This window comes from Oryctolagus cuniculus, chromosome 11 (assembly GCF_964237555.1).
Source record: "Oryctolagus cuniculus chromosome 11, mOryCun1.1, whole genome shotgun sequence".
Taxonomy (NCBI): Eukaryota; Metazoa; Chordata; class Mammalia; order Lagomorpha; family Leporidae; genus Oryctolagus; species Oryctolagus cuniculus.
The window spans coordinates 23,520,598-23,541,905 of NC_091442.1; the positions used below are offsets into that span (position 1 = coordinate 23,520,598).

Sequence of the window (21,308 nt, forward strand, 5' to 3'; positions counted from 1 at the left end):
AATTCAGTTTAAACACTAGTTGTCAGTGCTATTAGGCCTGCTTCCATATTTACCTTTCTGTTTTCCTGTTCTGGTCAATAAGGTGGAAGAGAGACGTGACCCTGCCCTGAGCGTAGGCCCAAGACGCTGGACTCTCTGGAGCTTGGGGCCAGGATGAGTCACCCAGACACACTATTGTGGTGTTAGGGAGCAGCCTGCTGGTAGAGCCAATGCCAGCCAGCCTACAGCTATCTAGCTGAAAGAGCAGCCATCAAAGTGCTCTGCATGTGGTGTTTGTTTTTATTAACTGTTATATACAGATAAAAGAAAATTGCTGAAAATGCAAATTACAGATAAAGACTAATAGTTTAGTAAATTCACATTACCTGGCATTTAATTTAAGAAGGAAACATCTTTGACCAACACTGTGGCGCAGTGGGTTAAGCCATAGCCTGTAATGCAGGCATCCCATGTGGGTACCAGTTCAAGTCCTGGCTGCTCTATTTCTGATCCAGCTCCCTGCTCCTGTGCTTTGGAAAGCAGCGGAGGATGGCCCAAGTGCTTGGTCCCTGCACCCATGTGGGAGACCTGGAAGAAGCTCCTGGATTCAGCCTGGCCCAACCCTGGTTGTTGCAGCCATTTCGGAATGAACCAGCAGATAGAAGATCTCTCTCTGTCTCTCCTTATATGTCTCTCTCTCTCTCTCTCTCTCTCTCTCTTTCTCTCTCTCTCTCTCTCTCTTTCTCTCTCTCTCTCTCTCTCTCTCTAACTTTGCCCTTCAAGTAAATAAATAAGTCTTAAGGAAAAAAAAAAGAGAGAGAAAGAAAGAAACATCACTATGACCTTTGGGAGTCCCAGAATGTCTTCTGTGCTCCCCCTGGTGGGTCTCAATTTTTCAAGTGAAATTTTATTTCTGAAGCCTTGAGGCTCAGAGAGGGAAACTGACTTGCTGGAAGTGTGGGATAAGCTACCCAGTGACTGTGGGAAGCACCTGATTTCATCTGGGCTAGCAAGTCTGATGAAGGGTAAATGCTTTCGTCTCACTGCGCCCTGGTCATCTCTGACGCCTCCTGGTGCCTGGAACAAGCTGTACTGTGCCCTGGGTCCCCAGCTCCATCTGCTCTGGCGTCTAGCCTTAATCTGCTGGCCTCTCAGCCAGCTAGAGAGAGTAGCAGCTCCCTGTTCCTGCAAAGGTCACCACAGGCCAGAAGCCAACTGGACGTTGCTGACGATTCCTCTGAGCACATGGGAATGTGTCTCTGCCGCCCAGAAGCTGCATGTGAGCCTCTCTCATCTCCGTACTCGTCTCCTCCCTTCACCCTGTCCCTGTGCCCATCTGAAATCTCCACGGAGCACAGAGCCGCCTCGACCATCAGGCCACCAGAGTTTTAGTTTAGGAATAGCACGTATGTTCAGCAAAACAGTTTCTAGAGGATCAGAAGGAACCACTGAGAAATGTAAATAACGATGATAGAGTGAAGGAGTAGCAAACAAATTGTTCTCCTTGTAACATTGTTTAGTACAAAAATAGGGGCTGGTGCTGTGGTGTAGCAGGTAAAGTCGCTTCCTGCAGTGCTGGCATCCGATATGGACACCGGTTTGAGTCCTGGCTGCTCTACTTCTGATCCAGCTCTCTGCTCTGGCCTGAGAAAGCAGTGGAAGTAGGGCCCCGGCACCTGCGTGGGAGACCTGGAAGAAGTTCCAGGCTTCTGGCTTGTTGCAGCTGTTACAGCCATCTGGAGAGTGGACCAGCAGATAGAAGACTTCTCTTTCTCTCTCTCTCTCCCTGCCTCTGCCTCTCTGTAACTCTGCCTTTCAAATAAATGAATCTTTAGAATAATAATAATAGCAATAATAGTAATAACAACAATACTTCTTGGTGCCGGTGCCGTGGCACAGTAGGTTAATCCTCTGCCTGCGGTGCCGGCATCCTATATGGGCACCAGTTCTAGTCGCAGCTGCCCGTCTTCCAATCCATCTCTCTGCTATGGCCTGGGAAAGCAGTAGAAGATGGCCCAAGTGCTTGGGCCCCTGCAGTAGCATGGGAGACCAGGAAGAAGCACCTGGATACTGGATTTGGATCAGCGCAGCTCTGGCCGTAACAGCCATCTGGGGAGTGAACCAACGGAAGGAAGACCTTTCTCTCTGTCTCTCCCTCTCACTTTAACTCCACCTCTCAAATAAAATCTTTAAAAAAAAAAAAAATACTTCTCATGGGGCCGGCATTGTGGCATAGTGGGTAAAGCTGCTGCCTGCCATGCTGGCATCCAACATGAGTACTGGTACATGAATACCCATCGGCTGCACTTCCAAGCCAGCTCCCAGCTAATGGCCTGGGAAAGCAGCAGAAGATGCCCAAGTGCTTGTTTCCCTGCCACCCATGTGGGAGACCCGGATAGAGTTCCAGCTGTGGCTCCAGCTTACCTCAGTCCCGGTTGTTGGGGCCATTTGGGGAGTGAACCTACGGGTAGAAGTGCTCCCCAAATGGCCCCAAACATTTTGCACCATTTTCTACAAACTTTTAATTAATTTATTAGATTTTTAATTACTTTATTTGAAAGTCAGTTACAGAGAGAGAGAGTGCTAGTAAATGACGAGCAGGACTTCTCACCACAGTCTCTCTGAGGCCAAGTCCGCGCCCTGCCAGCATGCTGCCTGCCCATCCAAACTCCACCTGCTGTCTGGGCTGCTCCTGGGCCTCAGGAAGCACTACCACCTCTGAGAACACAACAGTGGTGTCAGAGGGGAGAGTGTCAAAAAGATGTTCAAATCATCATCTAGGGAAGAGAGGGACATTTGAAGAACAAGACGGGGACCTGAAACACTCATTAAGGACGGGACTGTAGCACCATGGGACTCACTATGGGACTCACCTCCGTGATTCGTGCTGCACTTCCCACTCAGGAGCCAACATGGTCAGATCGCCCTGCTTGGGGAAAAGGGAAGAGTTGCTCTTGGACACTCTCAGATTTTGGGGAGGGAGGCAGTACCCTCCTGAAGTACCCTGTTTGCCGTGACCAGAGGCACTCGGGTTATTGCCAACCATAGCAGATCTTGGGCCAACCCAGCCCACAGTAAGAGGAAAGAATCCAAATCCAGGCGTTCCCACCAGCTGTGAGCATGGGGAGCCACTGACTCGGGGGTCTGAGATTTGTCTCCTGGCCCTGTGGTGCCTCTGGGGAGCTCTGCCTCTGAGGTGCACACAGCTTTCCTCGGGCCCCTTTTAACTGCAGGGCCATCTCAGCAAGGAAAGGATGCTCCAGAGAGCACTGGGCTAACTGTGACCGTCTGTCTTTGCAGTCCTGCGAAACATCTTTGTCCTCACCTGCATCATTGTCGTCTGCTCCCTGCTCTTCCCTGTCCTGTGGCACCTGTGGATCTATGCAGGAAGTGCCAACTCAAACTTCTTTTATGCCATCACACTGACCTTCAATGTTGGGCAGGTAAGAGCTGAGGGCTGCATGGGGTTAGGGATTCATTTTGCAGCCTTGGGTATCCACACCAGGCCCTTGTTCTGTGTCCTAGGGCTTTGCATGAAGAGGGACCGTCCTACCCTCCCACCCCCACCGTCTCTAATCCCTGCCAAGGATTATAGACCAGACCACGCTCAAGGTTACAGTCTACCGAGCTCATAGTCTGGTAGAGAGGAGAGGGAGTTAAGAACACAGAAGCTGAATCTGGCAAGCGTGTGCTGAGCACCATGCAGAGTCCCACCTCCCTCTTTTATAAATGGAGACAGAGGCTGTCTTGCCCCAGGTCATTGAAGGAGCCAGGAGCCGAAATCAATTACGGTTTGATTTCTGAGGCTCTGTCTGTGATGGTGCCTGGGGTGCATAGTAGCCTTGGAGAGTACGTGGAGTGAGACAGCAGAGCAGGGCCAGGAGGAACAGAAGCTTCCAGACCCGAGATATTAGGCGCAAAGCAGGAAGCCGAGAAGTGCTCTGGTCTGTTAGGAGGGTCGAGTATCAGTGGTGGGCTGGGAGTAGTGGAGAGGAGGCCGTGAGGGTCACAGACCAAGGAGTGGCCAGCACAGAGTGTGGCCCTTCCTCTGACCTGGGAAACCTGAGCCTCCGATCCACAGGGGAGCTTGTTAAACACACGGAGTCCTTGTTATTTGTTTAGAACCCTTTACACTCACAGTTGTGATTGTTACAACTGCATGGCTCTGATTGTTTTTTTAAAAATGAAGATTCTCTGATCCCACTGCCAGAATGTCAATTCAGTTTGGAAAATGAGGTCAGGAATTTGTGTTTTAGCAAGTTTTCTCCGAGGTTCTGGGCAGAGGATCTAGTAAACCCCCCGTGGCATCATCCACCCTCCTCTGCAGTTCTCTCATTCACTGTGCTGCCCTCTTCCAGGTCAGGCTCCGTCCTGTCTTCGAGGCCTTGGGAAAATCAGTTGTACCATGTGCCGTTTCCCGGGCCGTGGGCACAGCCAGGCCCCTCCCAGTGTGATGCACAGGATGGGGAGCGGCTCACTGGAAAGGCCAGGAGGCAGTGACTGTCCCCGAGGAACTCCTTGCCTCCAAAGTCAGCTGCTGGGAATGTAGAAGCGAGTTCAGGCTTTGTCAGAGAGTGGTGGGGCTGGTGTTCCCTGCGTGGACGTTTCTGGAGGATTAATGTCCAGTCCAACCATTCGTCTTGGTGTGTGAACAATAAAGAGAGACGTGGATGTTGGGAGCCACTGTCGCCTGGGTGGCAGTTACTGACGGTGCGTGTGCAGTGTCCTACCTGCGTCCATGCAGGCAGTCATCTTCAGGATTCACTTCATGGGCCGGCGCCGCGGCTCACTAGGCTAATCCTCCGCCTTGCGGCGCCGGCACACCGGGTTCTAGTCCCTGTCAGGGTGCCAGATTCTGTCCCGGTTGCCCCTCTTCCAGGCCAGCTCTCTGCTGTGGCCCGGGAGTGCAGTGGAGGATGGCCCAAGTGCCTGGGCCCTGCACCCCATGGGAGACGAGGAGAAGTACCTGGTTCCTGCCATCGGATCAGCGCAGTGCGCCGGCCGCAGCGCACTAGCCGCGGCGGCCAGTGGAGGGTGAACCAACGGCAAAGGAAGACCTTTCTCTCTGTCTCTCTCACTGTCCACTCTGCCTGTCAAAAAAAAAAAAAAGAAAAAGAAAAAAAACAACTTTATATCTGAAGGAATTTAAATGTTTATCCTGGCTCTACTGTCTTGCTGGAATCGCCTTACTTTTCCTTATGTCACAGGGATAACTGGCATGTGAGGGACCTGGGCCAACTCTTGGCAAGTTCCCTGAAATAGTCTGTGGCCTGTTGTCTTGAGTCTCAAGTTTGAGTCATGAAATAAAATTACAGTGACTCTGAAGTATCCACGCAACTTGGTGGATAAGAGCCTCCTCCCCTGTGGCTACCTCTCTGAGGGAGGGGTCTCATAAATGGAATTTTGGAAAAAGAGGGATTGGCATTGGGCGTGGAAACCAAAGGCAGGTGTATCAAGTGTGTTAGCTGAGTTACACAGAAAAACCAGATGAACTCTTAGCATTTTCTTGTCTCTTCTTAAAAATGTCTTTGTGGGAGCCACAACCACTTATGATGGTGTTTCCCATATTGGAGCACTGGTTCAAGTCCCAGCTCCTCTGCTTCCAGTGCAGCTCCCTGCTAATGTGCCTGGGAAGGCAGTGGAGGACGGCCCAAGTGCTTGGGCCTGCCTCCCGTGCGGGAGAACCAGTTGTAGTTCCTGGCATCTGGCTTCAGCCTAGCCCAGCCCTGGCTGTTGCAGCCATTTAATAAGTGAGCCAGTAGATGGAAGATTCATATTCTTTCTTCCTGCCCCCCACCTCTCTCAAGCTCTGCCTTTCAAATAAATGTTTTTGGTTTTCTTTTACCTTAAAAAACCTTTGTAAAGTGTACTTAAAAAAAATACTTTATTTACTTGAGAGGTCTAGAGAGACAGAGCTCCTATCCTCTGGTCCACTCCTTAAATTGCTGCCAGTGGTCAGGGCTGGACTAGGCCAAAGCCAGGAGCTGTGAACTCAATCTAGGTCTCTCACATGGGTAACAGAGCCAATTGAGTAATTATCCGCTGCCACCCAGGAGCTGCATTAGCAGGAGGCTGGAGACTGGAGCCAGAGCCAGGACTTGAACCGAAGCAACTCCAGCGTGGGGTGTGGGTATTTTAACCACTAGGCCAAATGCCTCCCCTGGTAAAATGTGTTTCTAACCACACAAGTAATACATGAATTCATTATCATTGGGAGAAAGAACAAACAAGATAAAAGAATATGAAATAAAAAATAAAGCTCCGTCTGAGCCTCCATCCTCTCTCTCTGCCCCGTGTTCACTACGGTTTGTGTCTTTGCAGACTTTCTCTGTGATTTACAGACAGCTGGAAGTGGAGAGCTTTTCAGTTCAGATATGTAATGGCATCCTACTCTAACTACTGTTCTTTGACTTGCTGGGTTTGGGATTTTTTGTTGGTTTTTATATTTTTTTTTTCATCTATTTCTATTTAAAAAATGTTAATTAGTTTTAAACATTAAATATGGCTTATAGATATAATTCTAAGAACATGTGGTATTCCTTTCCTCCCACCCTCCCCCTTTCTCCCTCTCACCCTTTCTTTTTTTAGTTTTTGAGATAACATACTTTAAGTTTAAATACAGTAAAAAGGCTTAATAATTCACCAAATAAGAAGTTTAACACGTAAAAAGCAAAAAGACTGTAGTTAATAGGAATATACAGTGGCTATAAACAATAATTGAATGGAAAATGACCATTTCATCCATAAATAATAAAGTAATCACAGGTCATTAAAACTATACTAGTAGTATAACATTCTTTATCATTAGTTTGACAAAGATGAAAAAAACAGTTTCAAAAAACTATATTTGCAGGCTGGTGCCACGGCTCAATAGGCTAATCCTCCACCTTGCGGCGCCAGCACACCGGGTTCTAGTCCCGGTCAGGGTGCCGGATTCTGTCCCGGTTGCCCCTCTTCCAGGCCAGCTCTCTGCTGTGGCCAGGGAGTGCAGTGGAGGATGGCCCAAGTGCCTGGGCCCTGCACCTGCATGGGAGACCAGGATAAGTACCTGGCTCCTGCCATCGGATCAGCGCAGTGCGCCGGCCGCAGCGCGCCAGCCACGGCGGCCATTGGAGGGTGAACCAACGGCAAAGGAAGACCTTTCTCTCTGTCTGTCTCTCTCACTGTCCACTCTGCCTGTCAAAAAAAAATAGAAATAAAAATTAAAAATTAAAAAAAACAAACTATATTTGCAACAATACTGATACACACAGGGCTTTCTTTTTTTTAATTTTAGTTCCCACATATAAGGGAAAACATACAGTATTTGTCTTTCTGTGTCTGGGTTATTTCACTCAACAGTTGTGTCCATTTTGCTGCAAATGGTAGAATTTTTTTTTTCTGAATAATATTCCGTTGTGTATGTATACCACATTTTCTTTATCCATTCATCTGATGATGGACATGATGGTCGATTTCATATTTTGGCTATTGTGAGCAGTGATGCAGATATTTCTTTGATACGAAGTGTTCACGTCTTTCGGGTACATACCCAGTAGTGGGATTGCCGGATCAATATAACAGGACTTGCTGTTTTTTAATGGTGCTATGGCAGCCCATGGTTAGGACGTACCATGATGTATTTAGCTAGGGAAGCCTTGTCAATGGGCATTGAGCTTACTCCTGGTTAAGGAAGAGCTTTGCACATCCCTCCACGTACTTGTGCACACATGTGCGTGTTTTTCAGGATAGATTCCAGGCTGTGAGATTTACTGGGTTGGAGTGCATGTGTTTTATGTCTTTGGGAGATACTGTCAAAGATCCCAGTCCCCAGGTCTCCCGGCAAGAGTTGTCCAGTGACCCCTGAGCTGGCACGTTGTTCAGACATCTGGCACACTTGTGTCATTGACCTCCTTGGGCCTGAGCTCTGTGAGTCACAGATAGCTCTGTTGGGTCAAATGCTTCTCAGGGCTGCTGGCTTTGGGCCTTGCTCCTGCCGCTTCCAGATCGCTAAAGCAGTATGTCAGATGGTGACACTTGCTCCCCGAGGCCCAGCTTCTGCTTCCATGGGACTCGCAGTCAGTGCTCTCATTGAGGTGTGTGGCATTCAGGGGCATGTCTCAGTTCCACAGGCTGTCTTCTGAGCACTTCCAGCTGGGAAGGTGCCTCCTGTTCAGCAGGCCTCACCCTTCCCTCCCTGTGTAGAGCAGGTCAGAGCTGTCCTGGAGTCCAGATTTCAGCCATGTGTCCAGAACCCAGACCATCATTGCCAAAATCAAGAGCCAAGTGTGGAGAACATCTTGGGCTTAGATTGTTTCCCAGGTCTTGCTCTGTTTAAGTTGATCAGTGTCATGCCCTGACACAGAGCGGATTATATATAGGTCTGAGTTACACTAGCTGATAAGCCAGACACTAAGTCCCCTCCCTTCCCCGGTAGTCCTTAAGTATGTTTCAGCATGTGGCACAGATCATTTGCTAATTAGGATTGTGCCTCAGCGTTGGTAACAGGAAATGGCAACACAGAGCATCCATGGATGTGCGTGAGCATGGATATGAGAGGGAGGAGGAGCACTTGAGATCTGATGGTGACGCAGTGTCTTCCCTCACTTCTCACTGTGTAACCTGCAGCAAGTGATTTAACTTCTTGGTGTTATGATTTCCCAGTCTCAAAAACCAGGGTGATAATCCCCTCTTCCCAGGACACTACCCAAGGCTCAACAGTGCCTTGATCTTGTGTCAGCCTGGGAAGCAGCAGAGGCAGCCGAGACACCGAGGCAACGTCCTGGAGAAACAGTCAGCCGCATAAACCATGGGGAGAAGAGCTAACTCCACTCCTCCTCCTTTCTTCTCCTTTTTTTTACACCCTTTTCTTTTGTGGGTCTGTGATCAGTAGAAGCAAAGCCAAGAAGCAAAAACCAAAGATTACATGTAAACATAAAGGAGTTTGTTTAAGTGTAGCTTTTTTAAAAGAATAAGATAAAATGTCCCATTCACTGTAATTCAGTTTAAAAACAAGGAAAATTATTATTGATAAGAGCTCATTTTTAAAGGGAGTTTACTGGGGGCCAGCCCTGTGTGGTCCCTTTAATCTTCTGGATCATGTGTTTGGATTTCTGTTCATTGCCCTAATCATCTGCATATGCTCTTAGAAAAGTTTTTGTGTGTGTGTGTGTGTGTGTGTGGTGTGTATTATTGGTACAGTGATGAATGTGACTTTTCTTTTTATTTATTTATTTATTTATTTTATTTTTTGACAGGCAGAGTGGACAGTGAGAGAGAGAGACAGAGAGAAAGGTCTTCCTTTGCCGTTGGTTCACCCTCCAATGGCCGGCGCACCGCGACTGGCGCACCGCGCTGATCCGATGGCAAGAACCAGGTGCTTCTCCTGGTCTCCCTTGGGGTGCAGGGCCCAAGCACCTGGGCCATCCTCCACTGCACTCCCAGGCCACAGCAGAGAGCTGGCCTGGAAGAGGGGCAACCGGGACAGAATCCGGTGCCTCAACTGGGACTAGAACCCGGTGTGCCGGCGCCGCAAGGCGGAGGATTAGCCTAGTGAGCCGCGGCGCCGGCTAAAGTGACTTTTCAATAAGACATCTTGATGATCTCTCCATGCTCATGTATGACAGAGGAGCCTCCTTTTTGTTTAAGTCCTGCATATGGGATCCACCACACTTGGTGCAACTGCTCCCCTTATTACATCCCTATAGGTGATTTTTCTTAGAAGGAATTCATTTAATCTCCTTAATGAGCCTTTGAGGGAGGCACTATTAATGTCTCTTGATACAAATAAGGAAGCTGAGGCTTAGAAGGGCGTCACAAAGCTAGTAAAAGGATCTATTTATTCAGTCTTGTTTATTGCATCATCTTAGTAGGCCATGGGTTCCATTAGGGCAGGCCCCACAGCTGTGTCCTGACAACATCAAGAATATCTAGTGATTATTGATGACTTAACGCAAAGAGCTGGGATCCGAATCTATTTTCTATGACCAATGATTAACACAATTCTGTAGGCCTAACCTTCCAATTCCTGTCTGTTTCCATCAGACCTGGGCCTGTGAAAGGTCCTCTGGGATTAAGACCCCTTCCTCAGGGCGGGATGGGAGAGGGAGTGGGAGAGGGGAGGGCCACGGGAGGGAGGGAGGTTGCGGGGCGGGAGCCACAACAATACAAAAGTTGCACTTTGTAAATTCACATTTATTAAAAAAAAAAAAAAAAAGGCCCCTTCCTCTCTTACCCAAGTGGTAATTCTGAGAACCCCGCTCAGATGCTCTGTGGATGAAGCAGACTCCTCGCCGGCCAAGCAGGGTCTGCAACTTCAGGAACAGCGTTCCACAGGCTGCAGCCTCCTTGCTGTGAGGGGCCAGGCTCCTCCCTGCCTGGCACACCCTGCACACACAGGGCAGGCCTTGCCGTGGCCATTTTGCCTCTATCTCCAGGAGACAGGCACCAGCCCTCCAAGCCCTTCTCAGGACTGGCTGATTCACTCCCATAGGAATGAAGCCCATTCCCGTCTCCTGCCTTGCCTCTCAGTTGGCCTGCTGTCATTCTGGGGAATGGGACCAGTGAGGAAATGTTCAGGGACATGCAGGGTGGGTCATCCATGGCTGGGTGGTGTGTAGCCTCCATTTGTGTTTGGGTGCAAGATCCCTGGTCTGTGTGTGGGAAGGTCTGTGCCTCTGGACATTTGTTGCCTGTGGCCTTGCCCTCATCGGCTGGTTGTGCGTGTTTATTTTGCTGTCCTCAACTGGTGGCAATTTGTCAAGGTCTTAGTTCATTCCTTTGTCTCTCCAGTGGTCAGCATCCCAAGTCTGTCTCAGGCTCTTCTGCCAACAGCCAGAGTGACTAGAAAAGCCCAGGCTGGATACAGCAGGCCAGGCCAGCAGGAAGGCCAGGCTTTGGAAGCCCAGGCTGCACAGCGGCGCACAGCAGTTCCTGCCTGTCCAGCTCACTGGCCTGCAGGAAGTCCTGTAACTCCTGGAGAGTTTATTTACAAATATTAATTTGCATCTACCATGTGCCAAGAACTCTGCTGGGGTGAATGAGACACATTCCTGCTTCCAAGGAGTCCATGGTCTGTGAGAGAAAACGGAATGGAAACAGGACCGGGCAGCATGACGCGCTCATTTGTGAAGGGGTCAGAATGGCACGGAGTGCGCAGAGCTCAGTGGAGTGCTGAGGGAAGTATGGATCTTAGCAAGTTCTAAAGAGATTTGGAGGTGGGGGAGGACAGAAAGAGGGGAGAGTAGAGAGAGGAGAAGGACAGGGAGAGAAGTGCCGTGTGCAGCCAGTCGTTCTGTAGGACTGGCTGTGGCACTTGATAAAGAGTGAGGCCATTTCAGGACAGCACTGTGGAGCCCCATGGCCCATGGGGCCCTGCTGTGCTGAGGTCCAGGCTGAGCCTTTGGCTTTAAGCTGAGTACAGATCTTGGCAGATTACTGCTCTGAAAACCGTGCTCTGCCAAGACGGGAAGAGGTGAGGGGGGTGAGTCTGGAATCCAGGGCACAGGGAGGAGACTGGAAACCTGGAGGAGGTGGAGGTAGCCTCAGTTTCTTCAACTCGGGAGGGTGGTTTTCAGGATTCAGTATGGAGTTTGATGGGGAAAGCTGTAGTGCGATGTAAGGATGAGCATTTGCCCTGGCAGGTAAGACTCCTGCATCCCATATCCAAGTACATAGGTTCAGATTCCTGCTCTAGCTTCTGACTCCAGCTTCCTGCCAGTACAGACCCGGAAGGCTGCAAGTGATAGCTCGAGTAGTTGGGTTCCTGCTGCCTGCATGAAAACCTGGGTTGATTCCCCAGCTCCCAACTTAGGCCCTGGCCCAGCCCCTTTGCTTTATAGGCAGTTGAGAAGTAAGCCAGTGGGTGGAAATACATGCTGTTTCTCTCTTTCCACCTTTTCCACCAGAGGATGAGAGAGTCCAACTACCCCCACCCCTTCCCTCTCTGTCTCTGCTTCTAAAACACACACACACACACACACACACACACAAAGCCACAAAAACCACTTTAGGTTCCTAACCAGATAATATGAGATCTTGATTCCAGCTGGGAAGAAGGAGCTGTTGGTAAAAAGAAAAATGCCAGGTGGGTGACCATTGCTTTGTACCCCCAGCTTCGGGTTTAACTTGTGACCCTGCAGCCCCTAAAGGTGAGGTCCAGTATTTTCACTACTTTAGAGCTGGCAGGTGGAGCGCTGTCTCCTCCATTCAGGCTGGGGTTGGCAGCTTGTGCCAGGGCCCCTCAGTCCTGCAGTTGCTCACCAGCCACCTCTGGCCTCAGTTTCCTGCTGTTCGGTGTCAGCAGGACATGCCTGGGTGATGGCACCTGCTTCTTCAGAAGCCCAAGGCCACTATCCTGCGACCTGCAGGAGATTCAAGACGGATTAGAATAATGACTTTCACTGACTTGGAAGGCCCACATGCTCATTCTGTCCATAAAAAGTAATAACCTTTCTTCTAGGCTGGATGACCGCTGTGGGGGCGGGGGGAGCCTTGACAGGGTGTGGAGTTCTGTGAAGTGTCATCCCTGGTCTGGCATGTAGCAGGACCCATGCAAGTGGGTGCAGGCCCTGAGAGGCTATGGACGATGGGACGAACTCAGAGTTAGGCCTCAGGCGGGACTGGCATTGCACCCGACACTTCACTCTGCAATGTGGCCCTGGGTAAGACCCCTACCCTTGGAGCTTCTGAGTGTCGGTGGGGACTACTAGCCCCATCCAAGAGTATTGTGAACGTTGGCAAGTGTTTTGCTAAAGGTCCTAAGGCAGGTGCTTAGAAAGTGTTCATTTCCTGTCTCGTCTTTCCCATCCGCAGCAGGGTGTGTTCTGACAGTGTGGTTCCATCTCTGACCTGGCCCTCCCTGTCCCTGCTACCCTCTTACCAGCTTCCTGGTGAACTCTTCATGCCCAGAGGGGAGCAGTCTTGGAGCCCTCACAGCTGCCGCTGGGGAATGGGATCCCACTGAGCCTTCCAGAAGGGCAGTGCCAAGAGGGTGGACAACAGCAAACAATGCCCAGGGTGCCAGCCCTGTGTCGGGTCAGATGCCACCCCATTTAGTTGAGAGGCTGTGAGAAGTGATTTCACCTCAGGGGTCAATACCCGAGTCTGAGGTTAGGGGAGACTTCTGGGGCAAACTGTGCTGCCCCTGGAGGGCCAAGTCGGAGCAACATGTGCAGGGCCCTGGGTGGGTGTTGAGGATCCCTCAGGAGCCAGGGAAAGTCAGGGAGACCTCCAGCAAGAGGAGGCTGGGGGAGGGAGAAAAATGGGCTGAGAGGAAGTGTGAGAGGGAGAAGTTGACGGGATTTGGTGACTGATAGGAGAGATGGAAGCCCAGACCCATGGGGTGGGGCGGCTTCAAGAACAGGTCCCAGAAGGCCTGACATGTTCTGAGCCTCCAGGTCCGACCATTGTGGGTAACGAGCTGGAGCGTAGCACTCTTCACACAGGAGGGAAATGCAGCTTAGGGGACAGGAGATGCCCTCCACAGAGCCACACAGCCACTCACTGGCCAAGGTTTTCCACTACCCCTTGCTCAACTTGCCCCTGCACAGTCTAGGCAGAGGCACCCTGGGTCTTGCAACTGCTGTGTTGGCTGAATCCTAGGGCCTCTGGGAAATCCCTTCCCACCGTCCATACGGAAAGCCCAGGTCTCAGCCAGCCTGCCCCCAGCTGCAGGCTTCCCTCTGAAAGAGCCAAGGCTCCAGGCCAGCATGAGACCCTCCACCCAGGGGCAGGGCCTCGCCCAGGACTTAGGACCCTCAGGACTGTGTGCCCTAGGGCTCTTCCCTTGCCCCCTTTATTATGCAAATCTTCACGCATAGTAATGCTGGGAGATTTCACATTGAACACATCACAACCGGTGGGCTCTTAACATTGGGCTGTGCTTGATTGATCAGCCCATCTTACTTTGTTAATGTATCTCAAATCAAAGTGCAGACATCATTATATTTCTTGCTAAATATTTCAGCATGTATATCATTAACTAGAATTCAATATTTTTTCTTACATAAATTTTACATATACAGAAAAACACAAACTTTCACAATTGCTGAGCCCTTCTTTCACTCAAATGTTCTTGAGATTCATGTCATTACATAGAGTACCAGTTCATTGATTTTTAAATTTTATTCCTTATTTATTTGAGATGCAGCGACAGAGGGACAGAAAGCTCCCACTTGCTGGTTAATTCCCCCAAATGCCTGCAGTGGCTGGAAATGGGGAGCCAGGAATTCAGTGCAGCTCACCCAGATGGGTGGCAGGGACCTAACTACTTGAACCATCACCTGCTGCCTCCCAGGGTCTGCACTGGCAGAAAGCTGGAACCAGGAGTAGACCCAGGATGCAGCTCAGGTACTCTGAAGCGGGCTGTGAGCATTCCAGCTGCTGTTTTAACTGCTAGGCCAAATGCCTGCCCCTTTGCTTTTTTTATATAAACTTTTTATTTTGGAATCATTTTAGACTTATAAGAAAAGTTACAAACAGTACAGAGTTCCCATAAGCTCCATACCCAATTCCCTGTGTCATTAGCATCTTATAATGTCATGGTACATTTGTCAACACTAAGAAACTAGCTCTGGTACATCATTAATTGCTAAATCCAGACTTGATTGAGATTTCCCCAGTTCCTCCAGGCATGTTCTCCTCCTCTCCTGGGACCCAGTCCAGGGGCCATGTTAGATTAAGCGTCATGTCTCCACATGTCCTCTGCTCTGCTTCTCCATGTTCCTTATTTTTCATGACCTTGACAGTCCCTGAGGAGCCCTCGCTGGGCATCTTGTAGCATGTTCCCCAAGTTGAGGTTGTCTGACAATTAAATTGAGGTCATGGGTTTCTGGAAAGAATCCTAGGTGTGGTGCCCTTCTACTTGTGCCTTATCAGGATCTCAATTGTTGTTAACCTGCAGCTCTGCATACGGTGTCGGTGTCTGTGTCGGCCAGATTTCTTCCCTTTCCCTTGCCTAAGCTCCTGAGTCACTAATTTTAGGTCACCCTGAGAGAAGCAAGTGGGGAATGGCAACCAGCCATTCCACCTCTGGGAGGGGGCAGTAGCCACATGGCTTGTTGGGATTCTTCTGGCAGGAAGATTCGTCTCTTTCCCCTGTTCACTTATTGTTTCAATCATTTATTGACTGGTTGCTTTTAACTGAAATTTTATCCAGGTGGTACATGTATACAGATTACAAAGTTAAGGCTTAGAAACAAAAAGAATAGCTCCCTAAGATCTAACATGTCTTCTGGCACTTCTGAGTAACATACTTACCCTACCATTTGTATTTTTTTCTATTTTCTATTACACTGGATCATATATTGCCAATATTTAACTCTTTTATCTGGAAAAAAATGGCAGTTTCACAAGGTTCAACCTATTGACCTAATATTTTGACTTCCTACTACTCATCTGGCCATGTGCTGTGTGACACTGAATTGCCTCATTTTGTTTGGTTGTGAATTGTGACTTCATTTAGCCTGTCAGCTGACCTGGCTGGCTCAGGGCTCAGCCTCTGACCTCAGGTGTTGCTCCAGGTTCCTTGGTCCCAGACAGGACCAGGCCAGTCCTAGCTGCCAGCTGGGCAGCTGTGGGCAAAGCCTCTGAGGTTCCCTTGGCAGAGTGCTGTGCCCTTTTGACTGGGCCCTGGGAGCATTGCTTACAGGGCTCAATGGTCCCTGGTTCATCTTCCCAGGTTGTAGACTCGGGCTATTGAACCCTGTGAGCCTCGGTTTCCCCATCTATAAGATAAGGGTTGTTACACCTTTCAGACAGGCCCCTGCTGTAATAGAATGACAGGTGCTTTTCCCAAGACCATCAGCAATGTTGCTGATGTGGCACCTGACTTTCCCCTCTAAGGCCCCTCCCAGCTCTCCTTGGCTGCACCTTCAGCTGAGTGAGAAGCTGCTCAGGACAGAATTCTGGACTTATGGAGGGCTAGATCCCAGGCTCAGCTCCACTTCTGACTAGCCCCACGACCCTAGCCCAGTGCCTCCTGTTCTGGGCCTCTGTCTCCCCAACTGTGCCAAGAGGAGGTTGGTGCTGCTATTCTGAGAGGCAATAAGAACTGCGGTGTTTGCCGCCCTCCTCTTCTCATCCTTCCTATCACAGGCCTCAGAGGTGTTAGTCAGTTTACACTGGATTGCAGGAACCTTGGCAAGTCCATTCTTCTCTGGGTCCCCTCAAGGGATGGTGGGCTGAGCTGGACGGCAATACCACAATGGCACAACCACTCAGGGACCCTGCCCAGTCCAGAAGAGGAGACACGGTCACTAGGCAGCTGCATAGCTGAGTGTGAAATTGCAATTTGAATGAGTTGTGCCAGCAAACAGAGCTTAATAGGGCCAAGACCTAATCTGGGGATGTGATCTTCCTGACACCTGAAGGGCAGGCAGCTGTTGACCAGAGGAAGGGGGAAGAGATCACTCTAGGCAGCGCAGCCAGCATAGATATTGTAAGGAGTAAGGTGGTGCAGTGAGAGGGTGATGTGTGCGTGTGGGCAGGAACCAAGGGCAAAGCTGCGGAGTCCCAGGGAGTCTGAGCTTCACTCTGAGAACACAGGAAACCTTGGCAAGTAACATGATCAGATTTGTTTGGACAAGCTCCTCCTGGCTGCCAGGGAGCATAGGGTGGGGGTAGGTTTGACAGCAGGGAACCCGGGGTGAGGTTTAGCCGTGGCTGTGGCTGTGGCTGTGGCTGGACAGAAATGGTGGATCTGAGAGAGTAGGGGTAGATTTGTTAGGCTTTAATGGATTGGTGTAGGGAGAAGGTGTCAGATGACTCTGCCCTGTAAACCTGGAAGAGAGGGGCATGGGTGGTCACTGGGAGCAAGTTTGGCGAGGAGTCTGAGGAGTTTATGCCGGTGGCGTGGGATGGAAGTGCCTGTGGGCACTGAGAGGTGAGCAAGAGGGCCCTCTGACTGCATGTTCACCAGCCTGCAATTCAGAGGCCATAGCCTGGGGTGGGGTTTAGCCCATGGGGGAAGCAGGGGGCATGTGGGCCCTGAGGTGAGTTGGCTAAGACCTTCCAATGGTAGTTGACCCATGGGGGACAGACTGGAACCTTGACAGGAGGTTCCAGATAGGGTACTCTCCTCTCCCAGAACTTCCTAGCCCCTTGTAACCCCTGGGTTTGGGGGGGAGATACCCCACAGCTTCTAATACTCCCTCTCTCCCCCCAGATCATGCTCATCTCTGACTACTTCTATGCCTTCCTGCGGCGGGAGTACTACCTCACACATGGCCTCTACTTGACTGCCAAGGACGGCACAGAGGCCATGCTTGTGCTCAAATAGGCCTGGCTGGGCACAGGCAGCACAGACCTCAGGGGGTGGAGGGCCCAGATGCTGGGCAAAGCCCTCAATCCGGAGTTGCCAGAAGACAAGTCCGTGGGCAGAAGAGGTTCAAGTTCCGGGATCATCAGTCTCTGGCTCTAAAGGAGACCCATGGCTGACAGCAAGGCCTGTGGGGAGAAGCTGGGAGTACCTCAGACCCCCCTTTGTGGCTCTGCACACCAAGGAGCCCCCTCCCGGACAGGAAGGGGGAGGCAGCAGGTGAGCAGGGATTGTTAGGTTGTGGCTACCTAATAAATGATTTTTGTTACAAAGAAGTCTATCTGGAACCACATCAAAACCGCAGTCCTGGAGAGGGTGGACTTGCCAGTATTCTACCCTAGGTGTGGGTTCTCAGAATGCACCCTGAGTCTACAGCCTGTGCTGGCAGGCTAGCATGCTGTAGGACAGCACCAGCAGCCCCCCCCCCGCCCCCCCCCCCCGCCCCAAGAAGCAGCTGGAGGCAGAGGGCCAGGCAGGCCTGAGCAATCTTTATTCTGCAGAGGGACAGTGACCACAGATCCATACACGTGTGGAGGTGGGGGAGCCAGGGGCCAGTCTTTCAGGGGTGGACAGGTCCAGGCAGGGGACAGAGCCTCAGGAGGATGAGGGGCAGACAGGCAGGGGCCTAAAAAAAACAAACCACACAGAGCAGGGGTGCTGGGGGCAGCTCTCCACCCTCCCCATCCCAACCAGCACCCAGAGGGGCAACCCTAATGTGACTGGCCCAAGATCCACTGAGGAGCAGAGGGGGCTGTTTGGGCCCCTCTGGCTAGGGGCCCACATGCCTGCCCAGCCCACCAGGGGCAGCTCAGTTCAGGAGCCAGGCGCTCCCTGGGGAGAGCTTGACCAGGTCCCCCACTCCCAGGCCAATTCCCCCCTACTGCTGGCTCAGAAGCCGAAGGTTTCCTGGGAGGCGTAGACCATGTAGAGGAAGCCATCCTCGTCTTTCTCCTGCTCGTAGATGTCGGCGATGGGCGTGGACACGCTCACCATGCTGTGCTGGTTCACCAGCAGGAAGAAGGCCTGCGTGGGGTTCAGCTGCAGGCGGCGCCTGGGGCAGGCAGGAAGGGCAAACCCGTGGTGAGGGAGGGTGGCCCTGCTCCCTGCCAGAGGCCCTCACCTCCCACCCCACAAGGACTCAAGCTCGGGCCTTGGCTTTTCCCAGCTCCCCAGCACGCAGGCCCAAGGCCAGGCCTACGCCCCTGACCTCACTCCACTCCTCCAGGAGACCCGACCCAAGCCCCTCGGGCAGCTGCTGCCTGCGCACCGGATGATTTTAACCAGTTCGCTCATGTTGACGTGATCCGGGACCAGGAACTTGGTTTTGTCCAGGACTGGCAGCTGCTTCTCACCCTTGTAGCGCTCGATGATCACCTGGGAGCGGGCAGGTGGACCACAAATGAGCCAGGGCTGGGGGCGGGGCCGGGCCGGGCCGGGGCCGAGGGACTCACCGGGATCTTGCTGGGGTGCTGGTCACGAATCTGCTGCACCTCCTTACAACGGTCGGCTGCGGACAGCGGACAGCGGCGGGGCGGTGAGACCGGCCGGCCTGAGGTCCTCCCTGCGGCTCCGCCCGCCGGTCTCCGAGGGGCGGCTCCCGGCCCCGCCCCGCCCCCGCCCCCAGCCGTCCGGCCTCTCGGCCCCAGACTGGGGACACGGTGGGGAGGCGGGTAGCCCCAGCCCAGGCCAGAGCGGCCTCACAGACCCGGTAGGCCGGAGCCTGACGTCATGGGGCTGACGTCACCTGCGGCACTGGGGGGTCGGTTGCCCCCCAGGGATCTCCCACCCCCTGTCCCCGGATCGCCCGCCAGGCCTCACCAAAGCTTCGCCGCTGCTTGAAAGGCCTGTCTGAGGGCATCGCGCGGGCCCGGTGGGGCGCGCAGCCGGGACTCCGGGGCGCGCGGCTCGAGGAAGGGACTGTGATCCGGGGACTGTGATCCGGGGTCTCCGGGGACTCCGCGCCTCGCGCTCAAGGGCTCCGGGGCTCGCGCTGAACGCGGCGGCAGCGGCGGCGGGAGGTAACTCGCTCCGGTGACGTCAGGTCACAACATTCCTTAAAGGGGAGGCCGGCGCGTCGCTCCCATTGGCCCGACGCAAAAGCCGCCCGCCCAGACCATGACGTCACGGCGCCGCGGGCCTGGATTCTCTGCAGAGACGCGGAGGGGCTGGGGTCTGTGTGCGCTGGGGCGCGTCACAGTTCGGTGACATCACGGCCCGCGCGGCTCCTCTCCGGTTTAGACCGAGGTGGGAGTGAGGCGGCTGAGGGAAGGCGCGGCCTCGCCCGCATCTCGCGCCCTGGACGGCCCGTCCCCTCGGCGCTGCGGGGCCCGCGGGAGGCCTGGGGTAGGAGAACAGCCAGGCTCAGGGGACGGGGCGGTTAAACGCCAGGAAAGCACGGCGCCGGGGAGCAATGCCTGGGTCTGAGGAAGGATTCTAGAGTTCAAAAACCGAGCCGTGCAAACGCAGGCCTCAGACGATGAGGTAAGGAAGCAGGTTAGACAGCAGAAGAGAACATCGCGGAGCTGGAGGGGGCCCAGAACACCCAGAGGCCGTGGTGGAGGACAGCGGGGGCCCGTGGCAGAGGGGCAGGGAGCACCCGAGGTCCGGCCGAGCAGGGCAGCGGAGAGCAGGGGCGGGTCCCCCTACGCTGCTCAAGACCACGGCTCCCACGGAAAACCTGGACCGGGGGCCAGCGCATAAAGCTGCCTCCTGCAGTGCCGCCATCCCATATGGGCCCTGGTTCATGTCCCGGCTGCTGCTCTTCTGATCCAGCTCTCTGCTATGGCCTGGGAAAGCAGTGGAAGATGGCCCAAGTCCTTGGGCCCCTGCACCCACGTGGGAGACCCGGAAGAAGCTCCTGGCTCCTGGCTTCAGATAGGCACAGCTCTGGCCGTTGCAGCCATCTGGGGAGTGAACCAGCGGATGGAAGACTTTTCTTTCTTTTTCTCTTCCCCTCTCTCCCCTCTCTTTTCCCTCCCTCTCCTCTTCTCTCCGCCTTTCAAATAAATAAATAAATCGGGGGGGAGGGGGGGACTACCCTGGAGCAAGCCGAGCTAAAAAGTCAGCACCGAGACAGCTTTGCAGTGAATTTCAGAACTCCAAAAGCTGGATCTTAAAAGCTACCACAAAAGGATGGATTCACTTCTTTCTTTATTTTTTGACAGGCAGAGTGGACAGTGAGAGAGACAGAGAGAAAGATTTTCCTTTGCCGTTGGTTCACCCTCCAATGGCCACCGTGGCACCGAAGGCAGGAGCCAGGTGCTTCTCCTGGTCTCCCATGGGGTGCAGGGCCCAAGCACTTGGGCCATCCTCCACTGCACTCCCTGGCCACAGCAGAGAACTGGCCTGGAAGAGGGGCAACCGGGACAGAATCCGGCGCCCCGACCGGGACTAGAACCCGGTGTTCCGGCGCCGCAGGTGGAGGATTAGCCTAGTGAGCCGCGGCGCCGGCCAGGATGGATTCACTTTAAAACGTTATGCCAACAGCCAACTTCTCGGCACTAAGTGTACAAAGTTGAGAAAGATGTAATAGTACCTTCTAACCTCTAAAGGAAAAATACTGATAAGCTGTGATTTCAAGAGTTTGGGAGATGGGGGGTCCATGTTGTGGCACAGTGGGTAAAGCCCTGGCCTGCGGTGCTGGCTTTCTATATGGACACCTGGTCAGGTCCTGGCTGCCCCACTTCCAGTCCAGCTCCCTGCTAGTAAGCTTGGGAAAGCAGTAGAAATGGCCCAAGTGCTTGGGCCCCTGCACCCAAGTGGGAGACCTGGATGAAGGTCCTGGCTCCTGACTGTTGCACCCACTGGGGGAGTGAGTGAACCAGCAGATGGAAGACCTTTCTCTCTGTCTCTCCCTCTCAATGTCTGAATCTCTACCTCTAAAATAAATAAATAAATAAAATATTTTTTTAAAAAAATGACAGACTAATAGGAGGAACTGCCAATTCTGCCATTGCAGTGGGAGTTGTTTTGCGATTTGTTTATTTGAAAGGCAGAGTTATAGGAGAGAGATCTTCCATCTGTTGATTCACTC

At 52.4% G+C, this 21,308-nt stretch overlaps 2 protein-coding genes across 6 annotated transcripts in view; one reads left to right on the plus strand and one right to left on the minus strand.

Annotated features, from left to right (window-relative positions):
- The window catches only part of PIGU (phosphatidylinositol glycan anchor biosynthesis class U), a 113,119-nt gene extending 95,572 nt beyond the window's left edge, over positions 1-17,547 (plus strand). For 3 of the 4 annotated variants that reach the window (XM_002710794.5, XM_070051935.1, XM_070051936.1), the window contains 2 exons: positions 3,280-3,422; positions 17,123-17,547. In XM_002710794.5, the coding sequence (XP_002710840.1) occupies positions 3,280-3,422; positions 17,123-17,236 (257 nt within the window). In that variant the 3' untranslated portion in view covers positions 17,237-17,547. Of the gene's footprint in view, positions 1-3,279; positions 4,639-17,122 lie in introns of those variants that run through there. The other variant, XM_070051934.1, reaches the window with a different exon arrangement.
- Positions 17,548-17,742: 195 nt separating this feature from the next.
- On the minus strand, positions 17,743-20,722 carry MAP1LC3A (microtubule associated protein 1 light chain 3 alpha). Of its 2 annotated transcripts, XM_070051956.1 has the most exons (5): positions 19,094-20,722; positions 18,727-18,782; positions 18,543-18,649; positions 18,157-18,326; positions 17,743-17,900 (listed from the first exon to the last, which is right to left on the minus strand). In XM_070051956.1, exons 1-4 carry the CDS (start codon positions 19,131-19,133, stop codon positions 18,164-18,166), a joined length of 366 nt encoding a protein of 121 aa, XP_069908057.1. In that variant the 5' UTR covers positions 19,134-20,722; the 3' UTR covers positions 17,743-17,900; positions 18,157-18,163. The 2 variants fall into 2 exon arrangements, with proteins under 2 accessions (XP_069908057.1, XP_051702140.1); XM_051846180.2 differs by having other exon boundaries at positions 17,743-18,326.
- Positions 20,723-21,308: the final 586 nt, after the last annotated feature.

Excerpts from the sequence above, each read along its gene's own strand:
- MAP1LC3A (XM_070051956.1), bottom strand. The coding sequence starts at position 19,133 with ATGCCCTCAGACAGGCCTTTCAAGCAGCGGCGAAGCTTTG. Across the intron at positions 18,783-19,093 it reads CAAGCAGCGGCGAAGCTTTG|CCGACCGTTGTAAGGAGGTG; the intron begins GTGAGGCCTGGC and ends CGCTGTCCGCAG. Across the intron at positions 18,327-18,542 it reads GAACTGGTTAAAATCATCCG|GCGCCGCCTGCAGCTGAACC; the intron begins GTGCGCAGGCAG and ends TGCCTGCCCCAG.